Source organism: Scleropages formosus, chromosome 11 (assembly GCF_900964775.1).
Source record: "Scleropages formosus chromosome 11, fSclFor1.1, whole genome shotgun sequence".
NCBI lineage: Eukaryota > Metazoa > Chordata > Actinopteri > Osteoglossiformes > Osteoglossidae > Scleropages > Scleropages formosus.
The window spans coordinates 1,142,074-1,166,226 of NC_041816.1; the positions used below are offsets into that span (position 1 = coordinate 1,142,074).

Below are 24,153 nucleotides of genomic sequence, written 5' to 3' on the forward strand. Positions count from 1 at the left end.
AAGGAGCCTATGAGCAACAAGAAGTGTATTGCTTCTTTCTCATGGTGCTATGTTGTCTGCATGCCAGCTTATGAGTCTCTATGTGTACATATACAGTATATACTCTGTGTGTGTGGGTGGCGTGGTGGCACGGTGAGTAGCGCTGCTGTCTCACGGCGCCTGGGTGGTGCGAGAGAACGTGGGTTTGATCCCCGCTCAGTCTGTGTGGAGTTTCCATGTTCTCCCTGTGTCTGCGTGGGTTTCCTCCGGCAGTTTCCTTGCTCCAGTTTCCTCCCACAGTCCAAACACATGCTGTTCAGGTTCCTGCTTAGTGTGTGAGTGTCACAGAGTGAGTGTGTTTCACTGATGCATGGATGAGTAACCCCTTGTAAGTAGTGTAGTCACCTTGGCTAGTAACACTACATAGTATCCGTTGTAAGTTGCTTTGGAGAAGAGCGTCTGCTAAATAAACAGATGTAAATGTGTGTGTGTTGGGGTGTGTGTATGAGCCTTACTGAGCTGGATGAGCCGCAACACTTAACGAGAAAGTCAAATCCTCAGGGAGTGTGGCACGCAAAACTAAACACACAAGGTCATGTGTGCGTCTCATGGGCTGTTACCGAGAAGGAAGAGGATGCTTGCAGACCTCATTTGACCTCACGTGTGGAACAGACTGATGCTATAAGTGCTGGCAGTGAGCACATGTTTGTTCCAAGAGAGATTGCATCTTTTATGAGACTGAAGAGCCCACCTGTGTGCTGTTAAGTGTGGAGATGGAAGTGCATGGCTCCCATGGCATGTCTGTGCCCAGCGATGGTACAGCCCCATCCAAAGGGCCAACAGGTGATTTGAGACTTAGCTCTGCTCTGAAATGCGCTTCTGCCTCTCATAACTGGAGCCCATGAATTACTGCGGTCTGTTTTTCTTTTCCTATCACTTCAACATGGAAAGAATGATGTGGCATGCCTTCCATATAGTTTATTCAGTTCTGTTCCCCCTATTTTCAGGTAGTGTTTTATTTTTCTAGATGGGAAATTAGTTTTGTTTGTCCTCTCTGGAGTTTCACATATTCTTTTGTAAATATACATAGGTTTACTTCTGTTGGACAAAAGACTTCTTGTAAAATCCACTGATTTTCATTTTTCTCCTGTTGTGCTGCAGCTGCTCTGTTTGTCTGACAGATGTTCTGACAAGTGACATGCAGTCTCCTGTACTTGAGTTCTACTTCAGCACTGCAGGCTCCACATGAAATGAAGTATGTCTGTTTTGTCTGACTCATGCTGGCCTGTAAAATAACGGGGCTGATAATTATTTTCTTGAACTCAGGCTCAGTTTCACCCTTTCTGGATGATTGCTTGGCCATGACTGCTTGAGAAGGGTACCACAATCCTGGACACTCGAGTGTTAGACTGAAGGCGATTTCTCATCTCTCTTTGGCCATCTCCCGGAACTCTGGATGCTCAGCCTTAACCCGCCAATCACCGGTTTACTCCTCTGACCACCTGGGTCCCTGTTCTTACAACACACACTGACTTATAGTAAACATCTCATAACTCAGTGTTTGCCCTGAATGTATATTGAAGCTGAATGCGTCCGAGGAACGCCAAAGTGTTGTTGCAAGTAAGTTAAACTGTAACTGTTACCTTGTTGGTGGAAGAGCGCTACACAAATACGCTTGTTTTTTAACAAGCGCCAGTGGCCGATTTCTAGACCTACAGCACAGTGCTTTTAGCTGAACAGGTCACTCTTCACTCTACCCTGTTCACTCTGTTCAGCATCATTTGCTGTGTTTATAAGCTTAATGTTTTTTCTTAATGAATATTAGCCTTTGTCACGGACTCGATTTGATTTTCTGGGTGTAGTTTTGCCATGTATCTGTCGAGGTTAGAGGATGCAGAGGGGGAGAAAAGAGCAACATCATATGCCCGGGGATAGAGGGAGGAGATGCACAGATGCGAGGAACTGCCTGGAAGGGATTGTGTTTCCTCACAGTCTGAAGCGGCTGTGTGTTAGAGGACTGTGTCTGACATAATTAGACAAAAAGGTCTTACATGCACCCAATGAGGGGGTCGATTATGTTCATATGGGGCCATGTGACTCTGGCCATGAATGGGCCGCTTGATCGTGAAAAATTTCCACTTTGCATAACTCAGAGGTATAATTAGTCCCCAGTGATAATTTCCTTTGCTGCCAGGGTCAACAGATGACTGATTCTATGTCTGTGACCTTTTCTCGAGCCCTGATACTTCTTCACACTGACGCTGGCCATAAATAGACAGGATATGGCTTAGTTCAAGCTGTGGCAGTTGTGGCTCCAATGCCTTTCTGTGCAAAGGGCACTTTTATCTGTACTCATTATAGGAAGACCAAACATCAAAAGTTAAATGATTTTGTATATAAAGTCATCTTACACGCATACACGCACAAAACAGATTACTGGAATTTAGTGCCTGTATACAGAGCATAAATGCTGTATCATCCATAGTTGCTGAACTGTTAAGGAACTTCCCAAGTCAATTAAAAAGGTAAGGTACCTTTGTGTGTGTCAGGAGTATACGTTTTCTTTTTTTAAAAGGCAAGTTCATGTCAGCTGCTTTTATGATGAAATCTGGAGCAATGCCACTTTTGCATTTCACTGTAAAAGACCTTGATTTAGCATAAGTTCTTCTCCCACCATGTATGGTGTTTTGCCTACTGAGGTGCCAAGAGCAACGTCAGCTTCCTGCACTGTCCCTGGCGCCTAAGCAGCTCTTCTGATACATTCAGAATGAAACATCAATTCCTGCTTCAATCTGTTACTTCCCAAAGTTGAGTCAAAGACCTCTCTTACTTTCACATTTATACATTTAGTAGGCACTTTTATCCAAAGCCACATACATCTCAGAAAACAATACAAAAAGTGCATTTCATCAACTGAAGGAGAGATCTGGATGCACACATGATTTATGAATACACTCAAGAAGCTTGCTTTATTTTCGAGAATCAATTCTCTTTATTTCCAAGTGCTGTTGTAACTGCAGCCACACACAGACTTTGGAAATAGGCTCAGCCTGTGAATGACCTCATACACTGTGACTCAACAGACTGTGTCATTCTGCAGCCTTTAATGGATTTGACCATAGGGTTGGACAGGCTGTGCCTGTATAATAGGCAGAAGGCATTGCATGTGGGTGGGGCCCTGCATGAGAGCAGTTAGGGTACAGGCAGGATACAGCAGGCTTTTGTTCTAGATGTCCTCAGCTGAGATGACAGTATTGACCAGGATGGGACACCCCTCACATGGGTCAGTACAGCAGTTCATATTTTCATCTGTAGCCGGTGACCGTGTCAAGGACATCACGGCACTGCGGATTGCTTAGCGTGCAAATAGGAGGCCATGGCCACAGCCTGGTGCTTGTGTTCTTGGGGGGTTTTGTGCAGCAACATATCAACTCATCTGTGTGATACCACCTGCAAAGAGAGCTATTGTGAGGGCCAAACCTCCGCTATAATTCCTCACAGTGTCACACCACCCCTAGTTTCACACCAGACATTTTTAGCTCAGCATGTGACTGTCTAGCATGAACCTTTTTTTCTCTGTGAGTGTGCAGAATATCAGCATGTAGTTGTGTGTGAAATGCCACCCTTCACAGCATAGTTGGACACATCAAGTGATAGAAGCTCAAGTTCCTATATGACTGATCAAATAAAGAAATTCATTTTGTTAACATTAGTGCATCACTTTTTTAAAAAATATAGTTTTGTATATTTTAAATGGAATGCTGCAATGAACCAATCATAGATTGGGGATTTTCTGTTGTTCACTTCAATAGCCCTAGCTTTACTGACAGGTTACTGAGACACCACTTTGCTTTTTGTATGGTAATTATATTTCTGATTTTGGTCTGGGTGAAGCCTTCTGCATCTAGGCAGAAGGAAGGGATTTTATCTTCCATTCATGATGACTTGTCTACTGGCAGTAATTTTTGTCAAATTGAATCTTGAGTCTTCACCCCAAGTCTTGTGAGCACGGACTTCTGCTCATTTCCAAACCCGTTATAATATAACTTTGTATCATGACAGACGACTTCTCCCTCTTCATACAGGCAGTGTAAAGCAGGGATACCTTTTCTGCAGAAGAGGAAATGGGTCCACTGTATGATTTCTCAAGACTGGAGACTCAGTTGAACACATCATTCTGCACCTCATTGAGCCCTGCCAGTTGTGCACGGAGTCAACCTGTAGAGCTGCTGCATCCTCTGTGTTGACTGCAGATTCAAAGAACAGAATGGAGTGGAGTGGGTGGTGGAGTGACGTTGAGCGATGTGAAGATGGAGAGCTAGTGCCTAAATAGGAAAATGACAGCAAATACATGCCTGTCTTTTGTCCTCACTGGGATAACAACATTCCTCAGCGTGCTCCAGGGCATTAAAGACATTTGTTTTCCAAATGTCCGGGACGGCTAGTTTCCTGTAGTTTTTTTTTTTTTTTTTTTTTTTTTTTTAGTTTAGTAGGTACAATCAATTTGTCACAAATTAAGCAAAATGGCTCCAGTATCTGGTGGTCTGGTGCTCTTGGAGGTTAACTGTGTTGCGGTGGCTGTGTTCCAAGTTCAGTGTTCAGCACTCTTTTTCTATTGGAAGGGTACATGTTGGACTGGGGAGAGTCTGAATTTAGGAACAGGATGCGTTTCAGGTCCTGGAGGGAAGGAAGTCCTGTCTTTTGATGGCAACTTAGCATTTTGTGACATTTTATAGCAACAAGGCTCAAGTCTGTTTTACTTCTGACTAATGTGTTTCTGTGCTAACACAGCCCTGCTTCTCCTCAGTGTTCCAGAAGTCAGACCATTAGCTCAGTGCTGATGGCTGGCCAGTAGCACTGTGGCCCTACCCTGTATGGAGAAGCCAAGGTTTCTGGTTTCCAGTGCAAGCCTCAAAGTGGCCCTAGATGCGTGACTCATAGCAGGGTGGCGTGCCTGTCTCCTGCTCCATGTTTATATTTGGGTTGCAGTGGACTGGCCTTGGCGCGGCGTGTGTAACGTGGCTCTCGGATCCCGCACACGTAATGAAGCAGTGAGCGGTGGTTTGTGGGGCAGGGAGCAGACTGGAGCAGGGCAGGCCTGGTGTTTTCGTCTGCTGTTGCACAGGCCTCTCCACATCATTCCACAGAGGAATTTGTTTACTTGTGGTGCTGCTACAAATAACTGTGTGGTTTTAAGTTTCCCCTCTAGGCAAACAGCCCCGAAGGGGAAAAAGTAACTTTTATTAAAGAATTTGCTGCCATGGCACACGCTTTATGTCCTGTTGATTCCATATGTGTCCTCCTACGTTCACAGCATTGCACAGATTCTTGCTCTTGGTAAGGGTGCTGCAGCTGTCCATTAAAATTTCTAGTAGGTTTTTTGCTTGATTCTGCACTTATGCGTCTTGATATATTTTCTATACATTCCTGTTTGAGGGATACATTGATATTATGTGCTGCAAAGTGCACATGAAGTTGAGTCATGGATACCATGAGACAAACCCAAAGGCCTATTCCAATGCACAGGGGCAACACATTCCAGGTTGCTTGTTGTGACTTAAGTTTAACTGCAAAATAATGGTCAGTTGTTCCAGGGTCTATGTTTTTCTTTAGTAATGATTCATGTGTGGGGATCGTGGAGCCCTGTGAGCTTTGCAGCATATACTGTAAATTAGCCAGAAGGCTGTATGTTAGCCTAGGGTTCTCTATTTGTCCTACGTGTGACCCATGATCATTGCTTGTTCACATTAAAATACGTTTGGCTCTGTCCTCCTCTTCAGCATGTTTGTTCTTGTGTTACCCCCCCCCCCCCCCCCAGTTTTACATTGACATTTATTCATTTAGCAGATGCCTTTCCTTATTTGCTCATCTTGATTTTTACCCGCCCCCCCAGGCATTTGGAAATGCAAAGACTGCTCACAACAACAACTCCAGTCGCTTTGGCAAGTTCATCCAAGTGAATTACCTGGAGAGTGGCACTGTCAGGGGGTAAGACAAAGCTTTGCTACTAAGCTTCCATCTCTCCGACTCTTGCTTGTTAGCTGCTTAATGATGCAATTCTCGTTGTGCGTATTGGCAGGTTCTCCGCTGACTCACAAGGCGGTGAAACTGTGAATTGACTTGATATGATTATTGTGTAGACTGAAGGCCAGAAATATGTGCAAAATGTGATTTTTTCAGGCTGCCAATTTGTATATCCCTTCTCATGAATGGCAGAACTAATAGGATTGTAGTGAAGTACATGGACTTGTAACAGGAAAGTTACTGGTTCGAGCCCCTTTCTTTGCCGTTGTTGTATTAGGATTTAGTAAAGTACTTTCCCTGAGTTACTCTGTAAAAATAATTAGAAATAAATGAAATTCAGCAAGTTACACTGGATTTAACAGCTGTGGCTTGTATGCTCATATGAAGTTTTTGCTTAATGGCTTGAGTGTATGACGTAAGTAAACTTCAGACCTTGCTTGCAATGTTTTACTGTATTCAGTGATGCATCAAGCCATCTCCTGCACTTCTGGATGAGGTGTTAGACCTGTGGCTCATGTGTCTTTAGCACAATGAGAAAGCAGCATCGTTCTGATAGTCTAGAATTCCTCCTGGATGCTGAAAAGGTACATGCACAATTTGCTGACCATCTCATACTCATTACTTGCTTTGGTCAATTCCAGAGCTTATGTTGAGAAGTACCTTCTGGAAAAATCGAGGCTGGTGTACCAGGAGCACAATGAACGGTAAGAGCATGAGAGAGTGTATGTATATGTAGTGTTAAAATTCAGGGCAGTGCTAATCATCACATCCGTTTGTATATCTGACAGGGTGCAGAGCTTGATTTCTAGGCTGCCATCTCCCTTGCTAGTGTCTTGACAGTGTGCTCTGATTATTTTTAATGTATTTATGTTTCAACTAGTATCCAAAGAGCAAGACAAAGACAGGCTGAAAGATACACATTAGCACTTTAGAAGCCTCTTGTTTTTGCAATACGTGTAAGGTCTTATTTGCAATATAGGGCTCAAGAAAAATACTTGTCAGTTAAAATTTAACATCAATAAAAGTTAACTTGCATGTCTGAGATTGTCATTGTGCATTTGCATTCCATAACTGTGGGAAGTATTGAACACAGATCAAAGTTAAGCTAAATATTTTGGTTCGTCTTTCATGTTGACTCAAACTAGACGAGAAAAATATTTCCTTCTCCGTGAAATGAAAGTGCAGTCATGATGGTAGTTCTCTATGAATAAATAAACCAGTGTTTGTGCACTGGAATATGTAGGAATGATTCACTCAGTTTGAGCACTCACCAGACCTGTAGTTCTGGTGAAATACATAGTCCTTTGCTTTCATCATTAATGTTTCTCTTGTTTAATTAAACCACTTTCCTACAAAGGCAAGAAAGTGTTAACATTAGATATGGGCATTGGAAGAAAATTATGACACACAGTTTCCACTCTGAATATGATGACAGAGCAGTGGTCTATATTTCTGAGGAATTATCTTCAGCGCAGTTTGAGCTTTTAAAGTGTATTGTGTGTTGTGCAAGTTGCTGTGATGTCAAGACTGATAATGGTTCTTTCTTCATCTTACCCAGTCTAAGGCAAGATCTGCAAAACTTTTTTAGAAGTTGCCCTGTGCAAGTGTTTTTGTGGCGAAAACTGGTATAAGTGAAAAAAAATGGCACTAGTGTATGTGTACATTTGCACACATTGTGCTTTTTCTGTTTCATTAAAATGTTAAGAACTAATTCTGTGATGCTATGTGTTAGCCACTTCGATGGAACCGTTTAGCACTTTTCTTGTGTTCTCAAAATTTGAAGGTAGCGTTTTCATTCACTGTTGGAGTGCCATACTTGTACCTCTGTCCCTTCACAAATACTTCTTTTGTAGACAGTACTTGTGTATTGCAACACCCAGGTTGGTATCATAAAACAGTGTGTTCTGAGCAGACTATTTGTTGTGGATGGGGGTGTGGTGACGCAGCAGTCTTGACCACGTCCTGCTCTCTGGCGGGTCTGTGGTTCCAGTACCACTTGGGGTGCCTTGTGGCGACCTGGCATCCCGTCCTGGGAGCGTCCCCTCCCCCTCCAACCTTGCGCCCTGTGTTGCTAGGTTAGGCTCTGGCTCGCCACGACCCCGCTTGGGATAAGCAGCTTCAGCGTGTGTGTGTGCGCGCGCGTTTATTGTGGATGTTCTTGTTGCTATTGGAATTTTCTTTTTTTTAAATGTTTTTAAAGTCTTATACAACAGTCTTAGATTGTTAACAATACATGGCTTCTGCATTGTTTTTCAGGAACTATCATGTATTTTACTACCTGCTGGCAGGAGCAAGTGAAGAAGAGAGAAATGCATTTCACCTGAAGAAGCCCGAAGAGTACCATTACCTCAATCAAGTGGGTTTCCAGTTATGCGCACCTTTCGAATCTGTGAACTTAAGAGTTTTCAGTGGTTGAATACAATTCCACACCCTGTTGCAGTTTATCTGATCCGATAAGATCTGATAGAGCACATGACATATTTGGACTGTGCATCCCCACTATCTCCAAGTACTGTGTATATCATTGTCTGCTTGTGTCCTTAGGTTGTCTTTACCCTCTTTCCATGTGTCTTGTCAATGTGTTATGTCTGCACATTGCATTTATAGTTGGGCTCTGTATCTGCACCCATTTGCAACTTTACATTGTATTTTTGTGTATGCACACCTAGCATCTGAATCTCATTTTTCACTATATCTTTGTTTTCTGTATCTGTATTTTCACGTGTCGGTGTCCCACAGTTGGCGGCTCCCAGAGGCTTATTGCTGCAGGCGCGCTCTTTCTCGCCCTGCAAACAGGAAAAAGGAAACAGATTCCATTGTTCATTCTTCCCAGCAGCCATAGCAGTGTCTGCATGCTCGATCAAACACAGGCCACTTTAAAAACACCCAGCTATGAGCTCATGGTGGCCACATGTTCCTGTGCTAATGTGCCAACTCTCCAGAACACAGCCCTGCAAAGTGTACTCATGTTGCCAGGCACCTACTCATGTCCCCGCAACATCTGGCAGCCTGTTAGCTGCAGGCCCCTCGCTCCTTCACCCAATCCCACCCAGCCCACCAGGTCTCTGAAACACATTCAGAACATTAACACTGTCCAGGGCACCTTGTTCCTTTATTATATAAGCCACAGCTTTGCAAAACATAATTTCAATGGACCAGATGAAAAAGGTGCAGTATCATCATTGTTACATAGCAAAAGGCTTGTATATGTGAAACGCCCCTGCCAAGCCCCACATGGTTCTTTGACAGATCTGAATCAACGTGGTGGGGGTGTGAATTCTTTCCACACTTGAGGACTGCATACCATCCCCCATCTTGTGCCCTATATGAAATGAGCCTTTTCCAAGTGATCCAAAAGTCTGCAGAATTTCACCTTTTAATACTGTGATACAATTTGGAGAGAAACGCAAGTCTTAAAGAAACAAATCTATAAAAAAACAAATCATTTGTTGTTTTGCATCTGCTTGGAATTAGCAGATTTGTTTTTGAAGCTAAGCTGCTTGACAGTAACTTCTCTGTCTGAAAGCATATCCCTCAAACAAGATTTTCTTCTGAATTCATTACCGTTTCACAATTCTTTAGTGCTTCGGTGTATAATTACACTGTGGATACTAAAGACAATAATGCAAACTAAAAAAAAAAACCCATTGCTCTATATCAAAGATAGTTAAAGCTCGTGACCCATACTGTTAATTTTGTGTGTGTGTGTGTGTGTGTGTGTGTGTGTATGTGTATGTGTGTCTGTGTCTGCTAGCAATCCTTATTAACATTGTGTAGTGGGTGAGTGGTGCATGTGTGGTGATGCCTAACCCCATCTACCTTACTTCCAGATGACAAAGAAACACCACAGACTGCACTGGGAAAATTACTGTGAGAGCGAGCTGGTCAGTAATTTGTCTGCTGTGTGTATGTGCTGGTGTTGGGAAAGAGAACTGCTTTTACCTCTCCCGCTCGCTGTTTCCAGTGTTCAAAATCTTGCACAGTTTTGCAGATCTACACCCTGCCCACCCTTGACCCATTCTACCCTACACCCCCCCATTTTGGACTTTATTCACTGATTTCCAGTGTATCTTGTTTCAGTGCATTTTGTCTACCCCATTCTGTACACCCTCTCCTCATTAGTCTCACTTGGTTGTTGTGGTCACTTTTGCCTTATGTCAGCTTGCTTCCAACTGACTTCCTCCTTTGTTATCCTGAGGCATGACGTCAGTCATGTTCAATTCTGTCAACTCGGCAGACATAGGTCCCTGTCTGCCAACCAGCACTCATTAACATTGGATAAAGTGGAGACAAGCTGCTGTATAAACGAACTTTTGTTTGCAGTGTTTTCCTGAGCCAATAACATGTAGCTCCTGAAGCCCTAATGGGAACAGTTCAGCCTGTTTCTACCTCTGTAGGGTGTGTGTCCTCTGAACCCATCCGTCGCGACGAACCCTAGACATCCCACACCTTCCGTGCTTAATTTCATCAGTGTTTTTAAAAGAACCCTATTTAAAGAAAAAAAAAAAAAATTCTAAAACACGTGTTGTGGAGACACAACGACTAAATGATAAAAGAGGCTGCGTCATGCCTGTCTGATCAGTAGCGTTGGTTTGGGGTTTTGCAAGGGTGGAAATGGCTGTTTGTGCTGCATGCTTGTTATGAGGTACTTCCCTGTAGCTGCTTTCTGTGCTGTCTATGAACCATGGAATGTGGGTCTGTGAATCCCCCTCCAACTTCACATTTGCAATCCGTTTGAGAAGTTCGCCTCCCCAATACCCTGAGGGGAAGGTAAACTGACCTGGATGGAAAGGAATTTGGTTAGGGGTCATGTAGTTTATTCTGTCAGTACCTCCAAAATTAATCAGCAAACACAGAGAGAATGTTACTTTTTTTGTTATTTTCATTTCTCTTTAGGCTCTTTTTGACTTTCATTTTTGATGTGTCTTAAAGATTGTGAAATGTTGCATACTCTATGTTTGAGACCCTTGGCCAGATACTGTAGGGACGTTAGTGCTTTTTTCCATTCTTTTCTTTTCCTGCACAACTCTGGCTGAAATAGTTTCATTTTGCCAACCCTGTTTTCATTTACAATTACAACTTGATATTCACATTTCCTGCAGTGGAAAAGAAAGCAGGATGTACATGAGTAGAAGTGTACTCAAACTGTGAAGAGACTGTTAATTACTGAGGTGAAATTTCAGGTCCAAGTGGTATGCTCTTCCATCATCTGCTATGCTGCAAACTAGAACAAGCTGTTAAAAGTAAGACTCATTCTTAAGAGCATTAAGGCAAGATGAGGTCTTCACCAGGAAATCTTGGCCAGCTGGATTTAGAGAGAACAGGTGCTGAGTGTTTAATAACGTGTTTTATTCAACACATCCAGTCTTCCGCTTCCCAAAAAACTTTGCAGGTTAGCTGTGTAGTTAGAGTAACTGGCTCTGCAGTTTCAGCTCATTGTGAATTCCACAGTGTGCGGGTGATGTCTCATGGACCTGATTTGACTTAAAAGGGCCTATTTTTCCATACCTTTGACGTCTGTGGGACCAGAGTCAAGTGAATATTCTTAGTAGGAAGCTTGTGGACTGCACTACAGGGGAGTATTGCTGAATCTCTGTGCTTTTGGTTCTCCTGACAGTGCAGAGTGCACCCAGAATTCCAGACCCCGTCTGTTTAAGGCAGGGACCATCTTGTCATCAGTAGTTATATTTTAACATTTATCCAATCCCCCAGGCTGAGCAAAAATAAGTGCGGATTTCTGCTTTTTTGCATTATCTTGTATGTGGGCCAGATTTCCATGACCCATATAGAAGATTACTCTAACTTTCCACTGCATAGGCAGAATTTTAGTATACAAGACAACGTTCACCAGCCCCCTACTTAAATTCATCCATAAATATGTGGAATCGCTTGTCATTCTGACCAAATCTGCTAATGACAGTTGAGTCACTGTGCCTGGTTTTGTGTTGTGTGTGTGTGTGTGTGTGTGTGTGTGTGTGTGTGTGTTGCTATTTAAGGACAAATTAATCTTGAAGTAAGAAGTGGATGTTGAGTTATTCATATTACCCAGATTAGTCAGGTTTCAAATGTGAGCATTGTGTAGTTCTTGATGATAAATTCTAGTGTGTGTGTGTGTGTGTGTGTGTAGGCATGTATTTGTGTACATATATTGTGTGTGTGTGTGTATATTTATGTATTTTATATATATATAATATATATTTATGTATGTCATGTTAAGTAGGGAAAACAGTTGGGCATTTGGGTCAATTAATGCTTGTTCCAGAGGTATCGAACATCATCTGATACAAACAAAAGTTGTATTGTTGATGAACTGTGTTTAAGTTCAAGTGCTCCTGAGTTCCAACACTAAGCAAAAATGATGGTGTTTTACGGTGCCCCCCATTTAATTATCGTCATTAAGTTATGCAGCTTGTATTAATTTATATATAGTATCAAATATTCATTCAATACTTTTTTTCCATGTTAGATCATGCAATTTAAAACATAAGCTTTTTTTTAGGATTGGAGTCATTGGCTCTTCAAAAGCATTTGCTGGGATCTGCAAAGTGTGCCTCCTGCTTTTTTCTTCATCTTTTGTGGTCTTATGTGTAAATTTCCTTAAGACCCTAAAGGCGCTCACTTGCTTGTGCCCTTTAAAATGCCACTCCCTTCCTTTTCTAGTAGTTCAATTACGTTGACGTGTCAACTTGAAAATGTTGTACATATGTCCTCAATTCTGTATAACCCTAAATAATAGGAAGCAAATCCAAGGTTTTAAGGGGCTTGAAGTGGCTCTCTGGTTAATGAGGAATATTTGCTGCAAGGAGCCCACAGAAGGTGGTAAGCTCCATACCACCTTTAACACACCATTCTGTGTTGGAACCTGCAGGACTGCTTCATCGTGGAAGGGGAAGACTTGAAACATGACTTTGAACGACTGCAGCTCGCCATGGAGATGGTGGGGTTCCTGCCGGCAACACGCAAACAGTAAGTGCCCTGAAGAAGCCTTCCAGGACACCACAGACTCAGCCAGGCACTTAAGCCTCTCGCACCCTCACATGGGAATGTTTACTCATCACAGTATAAAGGTAGAATAGGAGCAACTTCAATCCAAAACATACAGGGTTGGGAAAAGTCTGTATATGACACATTTCCCTTCTGTTTCTCCATTCCTAGAATTTTCTCCCTGCTGTCAGCAATCCTTCATTTAGGGAATATTCGCTACAAAAAGAAGACATACAGGGATGACTCCATTGACATCTGTAATCACGAAGTGCTACCCACAGTATCTGAGCTACTCGAAGTAAGTTTGCCTTTGACATGACAGAATCACTCATTGTCCAGTGTTGCGTGCCTTTATTGTTAAATGTCACCATTGCTGAACAGGGAGTAGATCTTACTGGTGTTTGTAAGTTTTTCTTTTTTTGGGTTAATCCCTTAATAGACATTGCCTTCCATCCGTGTGTTCTAGCAGTGTTAAAATGGTATGTATACATTTCTTCTTTAGGAGGTTAATGTATTCCTTAAGCCTAAAGTTTTGTTTTGAAAGTTATGTGTCCATTAAATCAGTAGTAGCTGATTGAGTAGTAGTAAGTGATTGAAAAGGAGCAAGAGTACCAGCACATTCTGAATTGACAGGCAGGGTATGTTGGTTACTTGGGCTTTCCCCTAAACAGTGGGCGTCACGGGATATGTAGAGACCCCCAATGCCCCTTTGACCGTGCTGTGGCCTTCTACCTCCTCCCTTCAGCTCAGGAGGAAGTGGTGTGTGCAGTGTTGTTTATTAGTGTTCCTTCCCAGTTCATACTCCAATAAAAAGTTTATTGTAACTGTCTGCTTGTGCTTCATATTTAAGGGGATGTTTTTGAAAGTCATTCAGTCCTCCAAAATGGGGTAAAAATGGGAACACTAGACTTCAGCTGAGTATAAAAGTACATCTTAGACCAAAAGTAGGGCATTACCATTGCCTAAGTTCTTTAATTGTCTTGAATTTTTAATGAGGCTCTCAGCTTGTCATTTATGACTCTTTTTTGTTTAGATATATTTGCACTTCACATAGAGCAGTTGTTAAATAGTTTGGAGCTCAAGATTGTGTTCCCAAAAGCTGGTTCCCAACAGAGTCCTTGCAAGGAGACATGCTCAGCACTGTGCAGAAAATGGCACGAATTGATGGAAAAGTTCATTCACAGGGAGGAATTTGGTTTGAAGGCAGCATATAATTTGAGAATTTGATGTGTGTTGGTTTGTTACTTGAGACAGAGGTTTTTCTTGTTGAACGTTTAATAGTAGCTTGAGGATGGTTGTCCCCTAAGAGAACAACACCCTCCCCAATACACACCCTGCTAATGTACATTGTTAGTTGAATTTCTTGTCAGACTTTTAACTGGTGTTTGTCCACCCCATGTTCTTCGGGCTTGTTTCCAAGCATGGGATACTGTGCAAGGTCTCTACTGTTCTTTACCTCCTCTTTGCCACTCACAAGGAAAGAGAAAACTGCCATTGTTGTGTGTATGCTATTTACTGTGCTGTGGAAGCCTGCTGTCTTTTCTAATGACACCAATTTGATGTGAGCATAATGTAATTCCCAGGACTGGGTGTTGCGGGCAGGAAATGATCTTGGGTAGGGAAGGCTTACAGGCCCACAGGCCCACAGGCCCACAGGCCCATGGCTGCAAAAGCTTGTCTCAGAAAGGATGAACAAAGAAGGATCCTGGGCCCAGAACAGTTGTTTTTTTTTTTTTTTTTTTTCCCCCCCCTCTCTGTATAAGAGCTGTCATTATGAGGAAGGTGTGACTCCATACTTTGAGGCCTCGTCATAACATAGAGCTCTCCATCTGCGCTTAGCTTGCTGTGAAGAGGGCCTGCCAAGCTCCTGTCGGCATCACCTGACAAATCTTTAAAAATGTTAAAAATAACATAGCTGTTTAGAATCTCCTTCTCTCCTTTGTTTGTAGTGCAAGAAGTGAGCTGAGGAAACAAAAAAGGCACGGCATAAAAGCGAGGTAGAGAGAATTTGCAGAAATTGTTTTCAGATGGTGTATGCTGAGAGAAGCGCGTGTATGCACTGCATTCCCAGAGGTTTTATTAAAGGTCTAATCGCGTTTAGAAATGTGGTTCTCATAGGCTGACAGCCATTCGAATTTGGACGCCAATGGAACCATCTGTAGCTCGTGCAGACCAACTCCCCAGACCCAGATCATGTCGGGATGTGTTGATAAGTGATGTACACAAGAGACCCGAGACTTGCGGTCATTGAGAGAGAGAGGCTGCAAGCTGCTCTGAACTGAATCAAAGATTCTGCCTGTTATATGCCACATTACACATGCCATATTAATTTTTGCCATTGTCTAAGTGAATGAATTTTTTTGGCTTGACACCACTTTCACAAGAATGTGCTGTGAAATGACCACAAATGCCAATGTAATAAAACAAGGTCATATAGAAAAGTCTAAGGAGATGATGTATGTTAAGTGGAAGGGTTAAATTTTTCAGTGAGAAAGTTGCTTTGAGCTATTTATATTCAGCGATACGCATAGCTGCAAAATGAAAGAAGCGCATGTAGTCCAGATGTTGAAGAGCAAAGCAAGCAGTTCTGGAACTGGCAGAGGGAAAAAGATTGAACTGTTTTATTGTTTGCGTGGTATAACAGCTCCACAGGATAGGCTGTCTTCTCGACCATTGATGTTTCCCAGAGTTACTTAGCTAGTCGTCGAGAGGCCAGGGCGTGGGGTGTAGACAGGTTTCCTGAACTTAGAGTTCACTCAATTTATTCAGCATGTAGGGATTAAAAGGACACAATTTGTATATCTGGAGTACCTGTTTATACTTAAGACACATTAAAATTCCACATGAGATCTAGTCCTGAGTATTGACTTAATGAAAGATGGATTGAAGAGAATCTTGCCAAAGTTCCTCTTCCTGTAGAAGTGAAGTGTTCGAGTATGTAAAAAGAACAGGTAGGATAATTTTTAAGTGCACAGTAATGTTTGGTTAGGTGAATGCTGATAGCAGGTATTGGTGTGACTGCCCATTCAAGATGTGGCTGAGGTCCCAGGAAACACCCACACCAGGTTGGGTTAGTGCAGGGTATATAGGATGGACCAGGCCAGCTGGCCCTGTGGGTGTGAGGTGACTGAACCTCAGCAGTCTTCTGAGGCAAGTGCAGACAGCCCAGTTTAAACAGGTTGGAAGTCCATCCTCAGATTGGTAGAGAGTGATGGTTTTCTGCCAAAAGACTCAAAACTCCCTCACACATAGTGGGATTAGGGTTTACCTCTGTCGTACCATCCTTTGTCAGCGCACGTTAAGAGCACGAGTTCAAGTGCAGCATTTAATGTGGAAAGAATGAAGTAACTGAATTTTACATTAGAACACCAATATCAAATATATCTACAGGTGGTCCCCAACTTATAATTTTTTTTTACTTTACAATGGTGAGCTGGCGATAGACATTTAGTAGAAACCCCCCCGGACAAGCCACATGCGGTGCGATACTCTCTTGCAATGATGGCCAGCGGCAGCAGTCCGCATCTCCCAGTCTGTCACGCAGAGGTATATATTAAATGCATTTTCGACTTATGATGGGTTTTATGTAACCTAACCCCATCGTAAGTCGGGGACCACCTGTAATTGTAATTTTTTTTTTTGTACATGAAGGAGGAGACATCATTTTCTAATACAACCAAAGTTTACATTTATTCATTTAGCTGACGCTTTTCTCCAAAGTGACTTACAATGTTAAGGTTACAATTATTTACCCATTTATACAGCTGGGTAATTTTTACTGGAGCAATTGAGGGTAAGTACCTTGCTCAAGGGTACTACAGCTGGAGGTGAAGCTCAAACCTGTGACCTTTGGCCCCAAAGGCAGTTGTTCTAACCACTATGCTACAGGCTGTCCCATTGCCCCCCAAGCTGTACATATCTTGATCGATTCACAGTACGGACAACAGTTTTTCTCTGTCACTCGCTTCCGCTCAACTGCTGGATGTTTACAACTACATTTGTGTACAGGGGCCTGATGTCAATAAATGAAAATAAAATATTTTTTCATGATTACCAGTGTGGTTAGGTGTATTCTGGCTTATTTTCACCCCCCTAACAAATCAAGCACCTAAATGAAAGCCTTAGCTCTGTGTTGCTCCCAAAGAAGCAGCATAGCTTTTGTTTTACTCTAACTGGTTATTAGAGGTACATTCCCTCAGTGCATCATATGACACAGCCTAAAACACTTTGGACTGTAGGTTGTTTTCATTATATTTCTTCTGCTGATTTCCTGCTCCAAGTTGTCTGGTAAATGAGTGTCAATAGTATGTAACTTCCTGCTTGAAGTCTTGGGAGGAACCCTTCTGTAGCACCATTTAGCAAAGTATGTCACCTGAGTTTCTCAGTATTAATTGGATAAAGAGATAACTAAAGTTCCTTTATGGGCCAGCATGTGGCCTAATGTTAGAGCCACCACTTCCTCTAAGGTAACCTTGAGCAAGGTTCTTACCCTGAATTACTTCAGTAAGAATGACACTGCTCTATGAATGGGTAAATCAGTGTAAGTACCTGAACATTGTAAGTCTCTTTGGAGGAAAGTATCAGCTAAATGAATAAATGTAAAGTATGGTAGCCTTAGGGGAGGGGAGAAAGAAAAAAATTCTCTCAGGAAATCAATGAGTTCTTCTTTTCTCCTAACAGGTAAAGGAAGAGATGCTGTTTGAAGCTCTGACCACAAGGAAGACTGTCACAGTGGGAGAGAGACTAATAGTGCCCTACAGACTGGCAGAGGTACAGTACTACTTTCTTAGTGGAGGTGCTACTACTAATTATAGCACAAAGAAAGTCCAACTTATACGACTTCAGATTTGTTGTCCACTCTCAGCTTAGCTTCTCTTCTAAGAGTTTTGCAATTCATTTTTGAGCCTTCTCTTTTGCTTACATATATCTTGCATTGCTTTTTGTACAACCCGAACACCCTAGTATTAGTCCTGTGAATCCTTTGCAGTGCCAGAATTTGTCTCCAAAGACAAAACAAGAGTAGTCTTGCAGGTGTCAATTCTGTCTCTCACACTGAACAGTGTGATTCATCATCAGTGATTGAACACATAGCATCTTGAATCTCCTGAGCTGTGGCTGACAAAATTATGGAAACCTGAAACATGACACTTAACTGTGGCTTTGTGGCCCAGCTAATGCTTTAGTTAAGAAGTGTGTCGTCATTGCTGTTTTGTAAGTGATACAAAGAGATCTAAATTCCTCATGTTACTGTAGATGGCCAAGCCAGCTCACAAGATTAGTCACTGCTCTGGTCAATTGTGTCTGGCATTAGGGGAGTGGGTAGGGTTTGAGCTGCATGTGGAATGAAGATGAACAGGTTCTCACAGGGTTGGTGCTGGGATCAATGTCAAGTCAATCAGAAGGAAGCTGTTCCTTGGGCTGTTTCATTTTTCTGCTACGTACTCACATCAGAAACTGTTAAATGAGAAATCAGCAGCTTGCCTAAAAAGTTTAAAACTCTACAGCGAAAGTAGTGTTTTCTGCGTCCCCCCCAGTTCTTCATTGTCAAGTTATCCACCATGAAGAGAGATTAGTTGTGTGCTCCTAACATTAACACTCTTCTTTCCAATGAATCCAAAGCCATCACAGTAGATAGGAAATAAATGGAATTCAAGCATTTTGCCTGAGAAATTTAGACTTGCCCTTGTATGAGCTGAGAAGCAGCTTTCATAATGCTTGCTAGGGTCACTTGCTTTTCAGCTGTATATTCATGCTGTGATTCACAAAGTGTGTTTGCCAGACATTTGGCCCAGTGCAGTCGCCCCATTAACCTTTTCACAAGAGTTGTCATAATTAAAATGCAGCCCATCTTGATTTGATGCTGTGTTTAATGTTAAGAAAACAATAGCGTAATTCGAATTGGCAGATGCAGGAAGTCTGAAACTTGGACACATGCGTGCCGTGTAGTCTTTGACGTAACCATTGGAAGCATGCCTGGAGATGAGTCTGGGCTGAAGGTATGTCGGATCAATAATTAATAGTAAGTACAAGGAATGATTATTTGCCGGGCTGTACTATTGATAGAAGCTAGAGGAAGAGAATGTGGTAGAATGTGGTCCTTACAGGATGGGTTGTGAAACGACTGTTTGGGCACGCGTTCTCTCTCGCTCTCTCTTTGTATATGTCCTGTGAAATCCAGACAGCATCTGTCACATCTATAGCCACAACGTGTGAATCATTGAACCTTTTTAAAAATATGTATATTTAGGAGCCGGTGGTTTTCCAGCTGACCATGGACAGGATTTCAGAAATAGCCTGTTGTTGTAAAAACAGTCCTCAAAACCAACGGGGAAGCAATTTGGGGTTGACCTGCCCGTTATCAGTCAGTGTTCCCAACCTTTGAGTGGAATTAGAGTAGGCTCTTCCTCATCACTTAGTGCACTACTGTCTGAGTCCAAGTCTCCTCATCATTAAATACTGTCTAAATAGTTGTCAAAGGAACAACCAAATGAAACAGCTTTTCAGGAATGAAGAAAAGAACAGGAATGTCCTGCTTTGCTGCAATGTAACTCGTACTTTCTTTCACAACTTTTCCTCCTTCATTAACTTGTGTCTCAGGTGCTGCCCAGCCAGCATAGCGTCACCAGTGTAGGTGTTTTCAGCAACAATGGAGCCCAACAACCGGTTCCCCTCACTGCAGATTCAGCGGCACATTTAGGCCACACTGCTGTTTTCACTTTGCTGAGCCTAAGGGCCACAGTGTCTCTGGTTCTGTGATTATGAAAAACTCTCTTGTCTGAACCATTGTGTCACTTGGCTGGACTGTTCATTTTTAACATTGTATTTACATTTACATTTATCTGACATTTTTCTGTAAAGCAGCAGTGTAAAGCTGCTTCCATTTTTTTTTTTACACATTTATACAGCTGGGTAACTAAAGCAATTTTTAAGGGTACTGCAGCTAGAGGTGGGATTTAAACTTGCCACCTTTGGATACCCAAAAGGCAGCAGCTCTAACCACTATACTACCAACTGTCTATTTTTTGTGTCTTTTATGCTGTCACCTCACTGTCCTTTGTCCCACAATGCAGCTATGCTTGGGTGCATTTTCTCTGTCAGACCTTATTGCAATCCATATTTTTTTTTAAACTTCTGTCTAAATTAAAAAATTGTTAGTCACTGGAAGCTAGTGCATTTTCATTTGTGATCAATGTACCATTGCACTTAGTGAATTAAGTAATCATAAGGGAACAAAGCAAAGCCAATTAAAAGCAAACAGTGACCCACCAACTCCATTAGTCCCCTCAGTCGAGCAAGTGTTGTGTGATGTCAGTACTTTCTGTCCTTTGATTGATGTCCTTGAGTTCTCTTGCGGTAGCCTGTCTGTCTAGACCCTTGTTCAGTCTTGCTGCTGCTTCACCAAGACAAACGAAATGCCAGCAAACTTGGAAATGGACATGAGCAACTTGTGATGTTCACTTTGACAAGTTACTGCAGAGGAGCCTCAGCTTTGGTTTCTGTACGAAACCACAATCAGATTTTGCTATGATCGTGATTGCACCCTATGCCTGAACTTATCTTTTTCATTGGCATTTCTTTCTTTATGTTCCTGTTTTTTTCATATGATTGAATTTATTTTCCCCCTTTTCATTTTTCTGTCAATTTACACAGTCATTTTTCTTTGATGCCTCACTCTACTGAAACATGGAGGCACCTGTTTGTCAAGCTCATGTTTAACAGTGTATTGGAAAGGTCCTCGTGTCAGTGCTTTACAGTTTTTTTTTTTTTTTTTTGTGTGTGTAACAAGTCTGTACCTTTGAAAATTCCTGACATTGCAGTACAGTATAACGTTGCACTGTAGCATTGTTTAACGTGACACTGATTTTCAACGGAACAGCAACAGCAGCAGCACCCATGTTGTAACATTATCTACTTGTTCAAACGAAGTATGCAGTTCTGTGAAGATTATTAATTTGTGCAATTGTGTGAACATTTCAAGATGTCCTTTTCATGCCGTTTTCATCCTGTTTGAAAGTTCTTGTGTTGTTGCATCATCTAAGAGTGGACGAGACATCTGACACCGAGCTCTGAGTGATGCATGTCAACTTTACTCTTATTAGGCTGTGACAGTGCGAGACTCCATGGCCAAATCCCTTTACAGCGCCCTGTTCGACTGGATCGTGTTCAGGATCAACCACGCACTGCTCAACATCCGAGACCTGGAGGAAAGTGCCAAGGTGAGCCACCTTTGATCCAGCCCCCGGAGAGTGTGCAGGAGTGCTATTGTCCGTAGCCCAGCATGATCACGACACATCCCGCTGAAGGTGATTTCATATATTGACCCTCAGTGGGGAAATCTGCACCAGGCACTCTTAGTGTTGAGGGCAGTAAATGCTTTCCGGTTCAGAGATTTACTGGTAAGGAAGCAGTCTCCCTCCCCTTGTAAGGGTTTGTGAAGGGTTGTGAACGGATGTACCACTCCCACTCATAGTACAAACACCATGGAGACCTTATTTGTTGTGTGGGCTTTCTGAAAAATGAACTCATACAGCACATTTAATAATCTCAAAATATGTTTGATTTCTCCAAAGGGCTTTGTGTTCACTAATGTTCTGTTGATGTTCACTGGTTTGTACCGTTATGTGAAGCTGTCCTGTTGTGCTCTGCATGGAGCATGAACACATAAAAGCAGGATGCTGTGTCCTTGCAATTATGAGCACAATAAAATATTCATGATTCCCTGGGGAACCATGTATGACAAAGATGTGACCCCGTTACATATGACCAGTGTGTTCAGCTGATCTGACGTTTCCCTGGAGAACACAAGCTCCCACCTACTTTTCCCAAAGTAAGGAAAAGGTGAAGTCTGGACAATGTACGTTGTATTCATCGATAAGTTTTGTAACAGTTTAGAATTTTCTGCGTGATCAGGAATTATAGGCAGTGTGTAGCATAGTCACCTGCTCTTAGTCCAGGGCTGCCTTCTCTTGGCCTTTGCATTCTGCATGTGTAGCAACTGTTTCGATTGAACAAAACATGGTGCTGCCTCTGAACATAATTCTTAGGATGCTATTGAAGCATCTTGTTGTCAAGACAAAAAGGTATGCAGGAAAAGGTGGCTGCTGATTTTTGGTGCCGTCGTCATGTTATGTGAAAGGGACTGTGTGGTTGTTCTCATCTTTGCATTGCTTGATGGTGACAGCTCTGTACTTTGGTGGAGTAACAACAGTTCTGGCATACAGAACAACGACTCCGGTAGGAATCTTCTGGGACCATGCAACTGCTCTCCCTTCCTTGGGATGGTCTGGCTGATTGGCATCCTGTTAGCAAGATGGGGAAGAAGACCCTAGAATCACTTCAGCCTCTGCATACATAAATAAATAGTGGTGCCACAGTGATTAAATGTGTTTGTCTCTAGATACATTTGCCTGTATCTGCTGTTTTCAAATGGCACTTTGCCAGGTAACCATGTCAGGATCAGAATTAACTGTACCAATGACTGACTTGTCCACCTCCCTTTTATTTCCTCCCTCAATCGCCCCTTTCAGATGCTCTCCATTGGAGTATTGGACATTTTTGGATTTGAGGATTATGAGAGCAACAGCTTTGAGCAGTTCTGCATCAACTTTGCCAATGAGCGCCTCCAGCACTACTTCAACCAGCACATCTTCAAGCTGGAGCAGGTAAGGGTGCTCATTCACCTCAGGGTGCTAACAAAGACCATCACTGGCTGGCCACACCTCTCTAAATGTGAAAGGTTTGCTGATGAGCCATTTTTTGCACATCATTACATTTACTTTGTGAATTACCTTAGGAGAAAGAGACACAGCTGCAGAAGTGTGATTCTTAAGTACAGTTAGTTTTCTGCACCATATGCACTGACATTCAACAGACAAGTAGCTGCATGAAACTTTACCAGAATGTTACCGATTCCTAATCACCTTCCTAGTTTTTTTTTTTTTTTTTTTTTTTTTTTGGAGATGCATATAAACATTTACGTTACATTGGTGGAGTGGCTCCTTAAAGGATTGATCCGATTATTATCAAGAACAATTATACCTTACATGAACTTAAGAGATCATAGGCAAAGTCTGGAAGAGATGAGTTTTAAGACCCTTTTTAAATGTGGGCAAAGATTCAGAAGTTCTGAGCAAGAGGGGGAGGTCGTTCCACCACAGTGGCGCCAGAACCAAGAACCTCTGTGCTTTACCTTTTGTGTATGGGACCACCAAGCGGGGCAGACGTGGAAGAGCGTAGCAGTCTGGTTGGCTGATTGATGAATGATCAAGTCTTGTAGACAGTTGAAAGCAGGTCTATTGATGCAACATGTTAGATCAGCAAGAAACATAACAAGTATGCTGGTGCTTTCAGCAACATCTTTTATAATGTTCTCTGTTGTTATGGAGTGTGCTGTATGTTGTTGTTTAGGAGCTGTTGGTATTTAAAGGCCTTTGATTTCCATCCTGAAAAGCAAAGTCCTCTTAATGGAACATTTTTCCTAAATTCTGAATTATCACCTATATGAGCTTGTCAAATATATGGTGGCAGAGAACACAAGAAGAACTGTTTAGTGCACTTGTGTTGCCTTTGTGTTGCCCTCTGTGCTATTGCAGAGTTCCTCAGACCTGCATCTAGGTAATGACTGTGAAGAAAACTCATTCCTAGAATAGCAGACTGCATTTCAGTTTCTCATTTAACATACTGTGTTACAGAAAAATTTGATCTGATGTCTCTAAGTGGATAGATTGACTGATGGAGTGAAGAACAAATTCCAGAAATGCTTTTGACACCTACTGTGTTCCATACTTTGTGCCATTCTTGCTTTTGCAGCTGTTTGGTTTCTGGTATTCATTGTGCAAATCAAGATGGTTTTTTGCTTTTTAATTATATAAAATGTTTTTGAATTTAAAAACATTTGTTTAAAGGCTGAGGTGGTTGTATTATAGTGTTGAGAAATTTAATCATTTTGTGTGTGCACTCATGAGTGCAGTGTGTATTCTGTTAATGAACTAAACTTACAGTACAGTTTACAAATGATACCACTGGCAAAATTAATTGAAATAGTCAGGCATAGTTCTCCCATGCCTTTAAGTGCAATTTTACTTGGAATCTCTGAATATTTTACTCAGATCTGTTTGGAGGTTTAACTGTTAATTTTATTTGCAAATTTAAATTTTCTGCTAGCAT

At 42.1% G+C, this 24,153-nt stretch overlaps 1 protein-coding gene across 6 annotated transcripts in view; it reads left to right on the plus strand.

The window, feature by feature from the left end:
• The window catches only part of myo9aa (myosin IXAa), a 105,366-nt gene that overhangs the window by 44,410 nt on the left and 36,803 nt on the right, over window positions 1-24,153 (plus strand). For 5 of the 6 annotated variants that reach the window (XM_018752602.2, XM_018752607.2, XM_018752604.2 and 2 more), the window contains exons 3-11: window positions 5,873-5,967; window positions 6,645-6,707; window positions 8,260-8,359; window positions 9,834-9,887; window positions 12,872-12,969; window positions 13,159-13,285; window positions 17,668-17,757; window positions 21,087-21,203; window positions 22,515-22,649. In XM_018752602.2, coding sequence (XP_018608118.1) covers window positions 5,873-5,967; window positions 6,645-6,707; window positions 8,260-8,359; window positions 9,834-9,887; window positions 12,872-12,969; window positions 13,159-13,285; window positions 17,668-17,757; window positions 21,087-21,203; window positions 22,515-22,649 — 879 coding nt within the window. The remainder of the gene's footprint in view (window positions 1-5,872; window positions 5,968-6,644; window positions 6,708-8,259; window positions 8,360-9,833; window positions 9,888-12,871; window positions 12,970-13,158; window positions 13,286-17,667; window positions 17,758-21,086; window positions 21,204-22,514; window positions 22,650-24,153) is intronic. The other variant, XM_018752605.2, reaches the window with a different exon arrangement.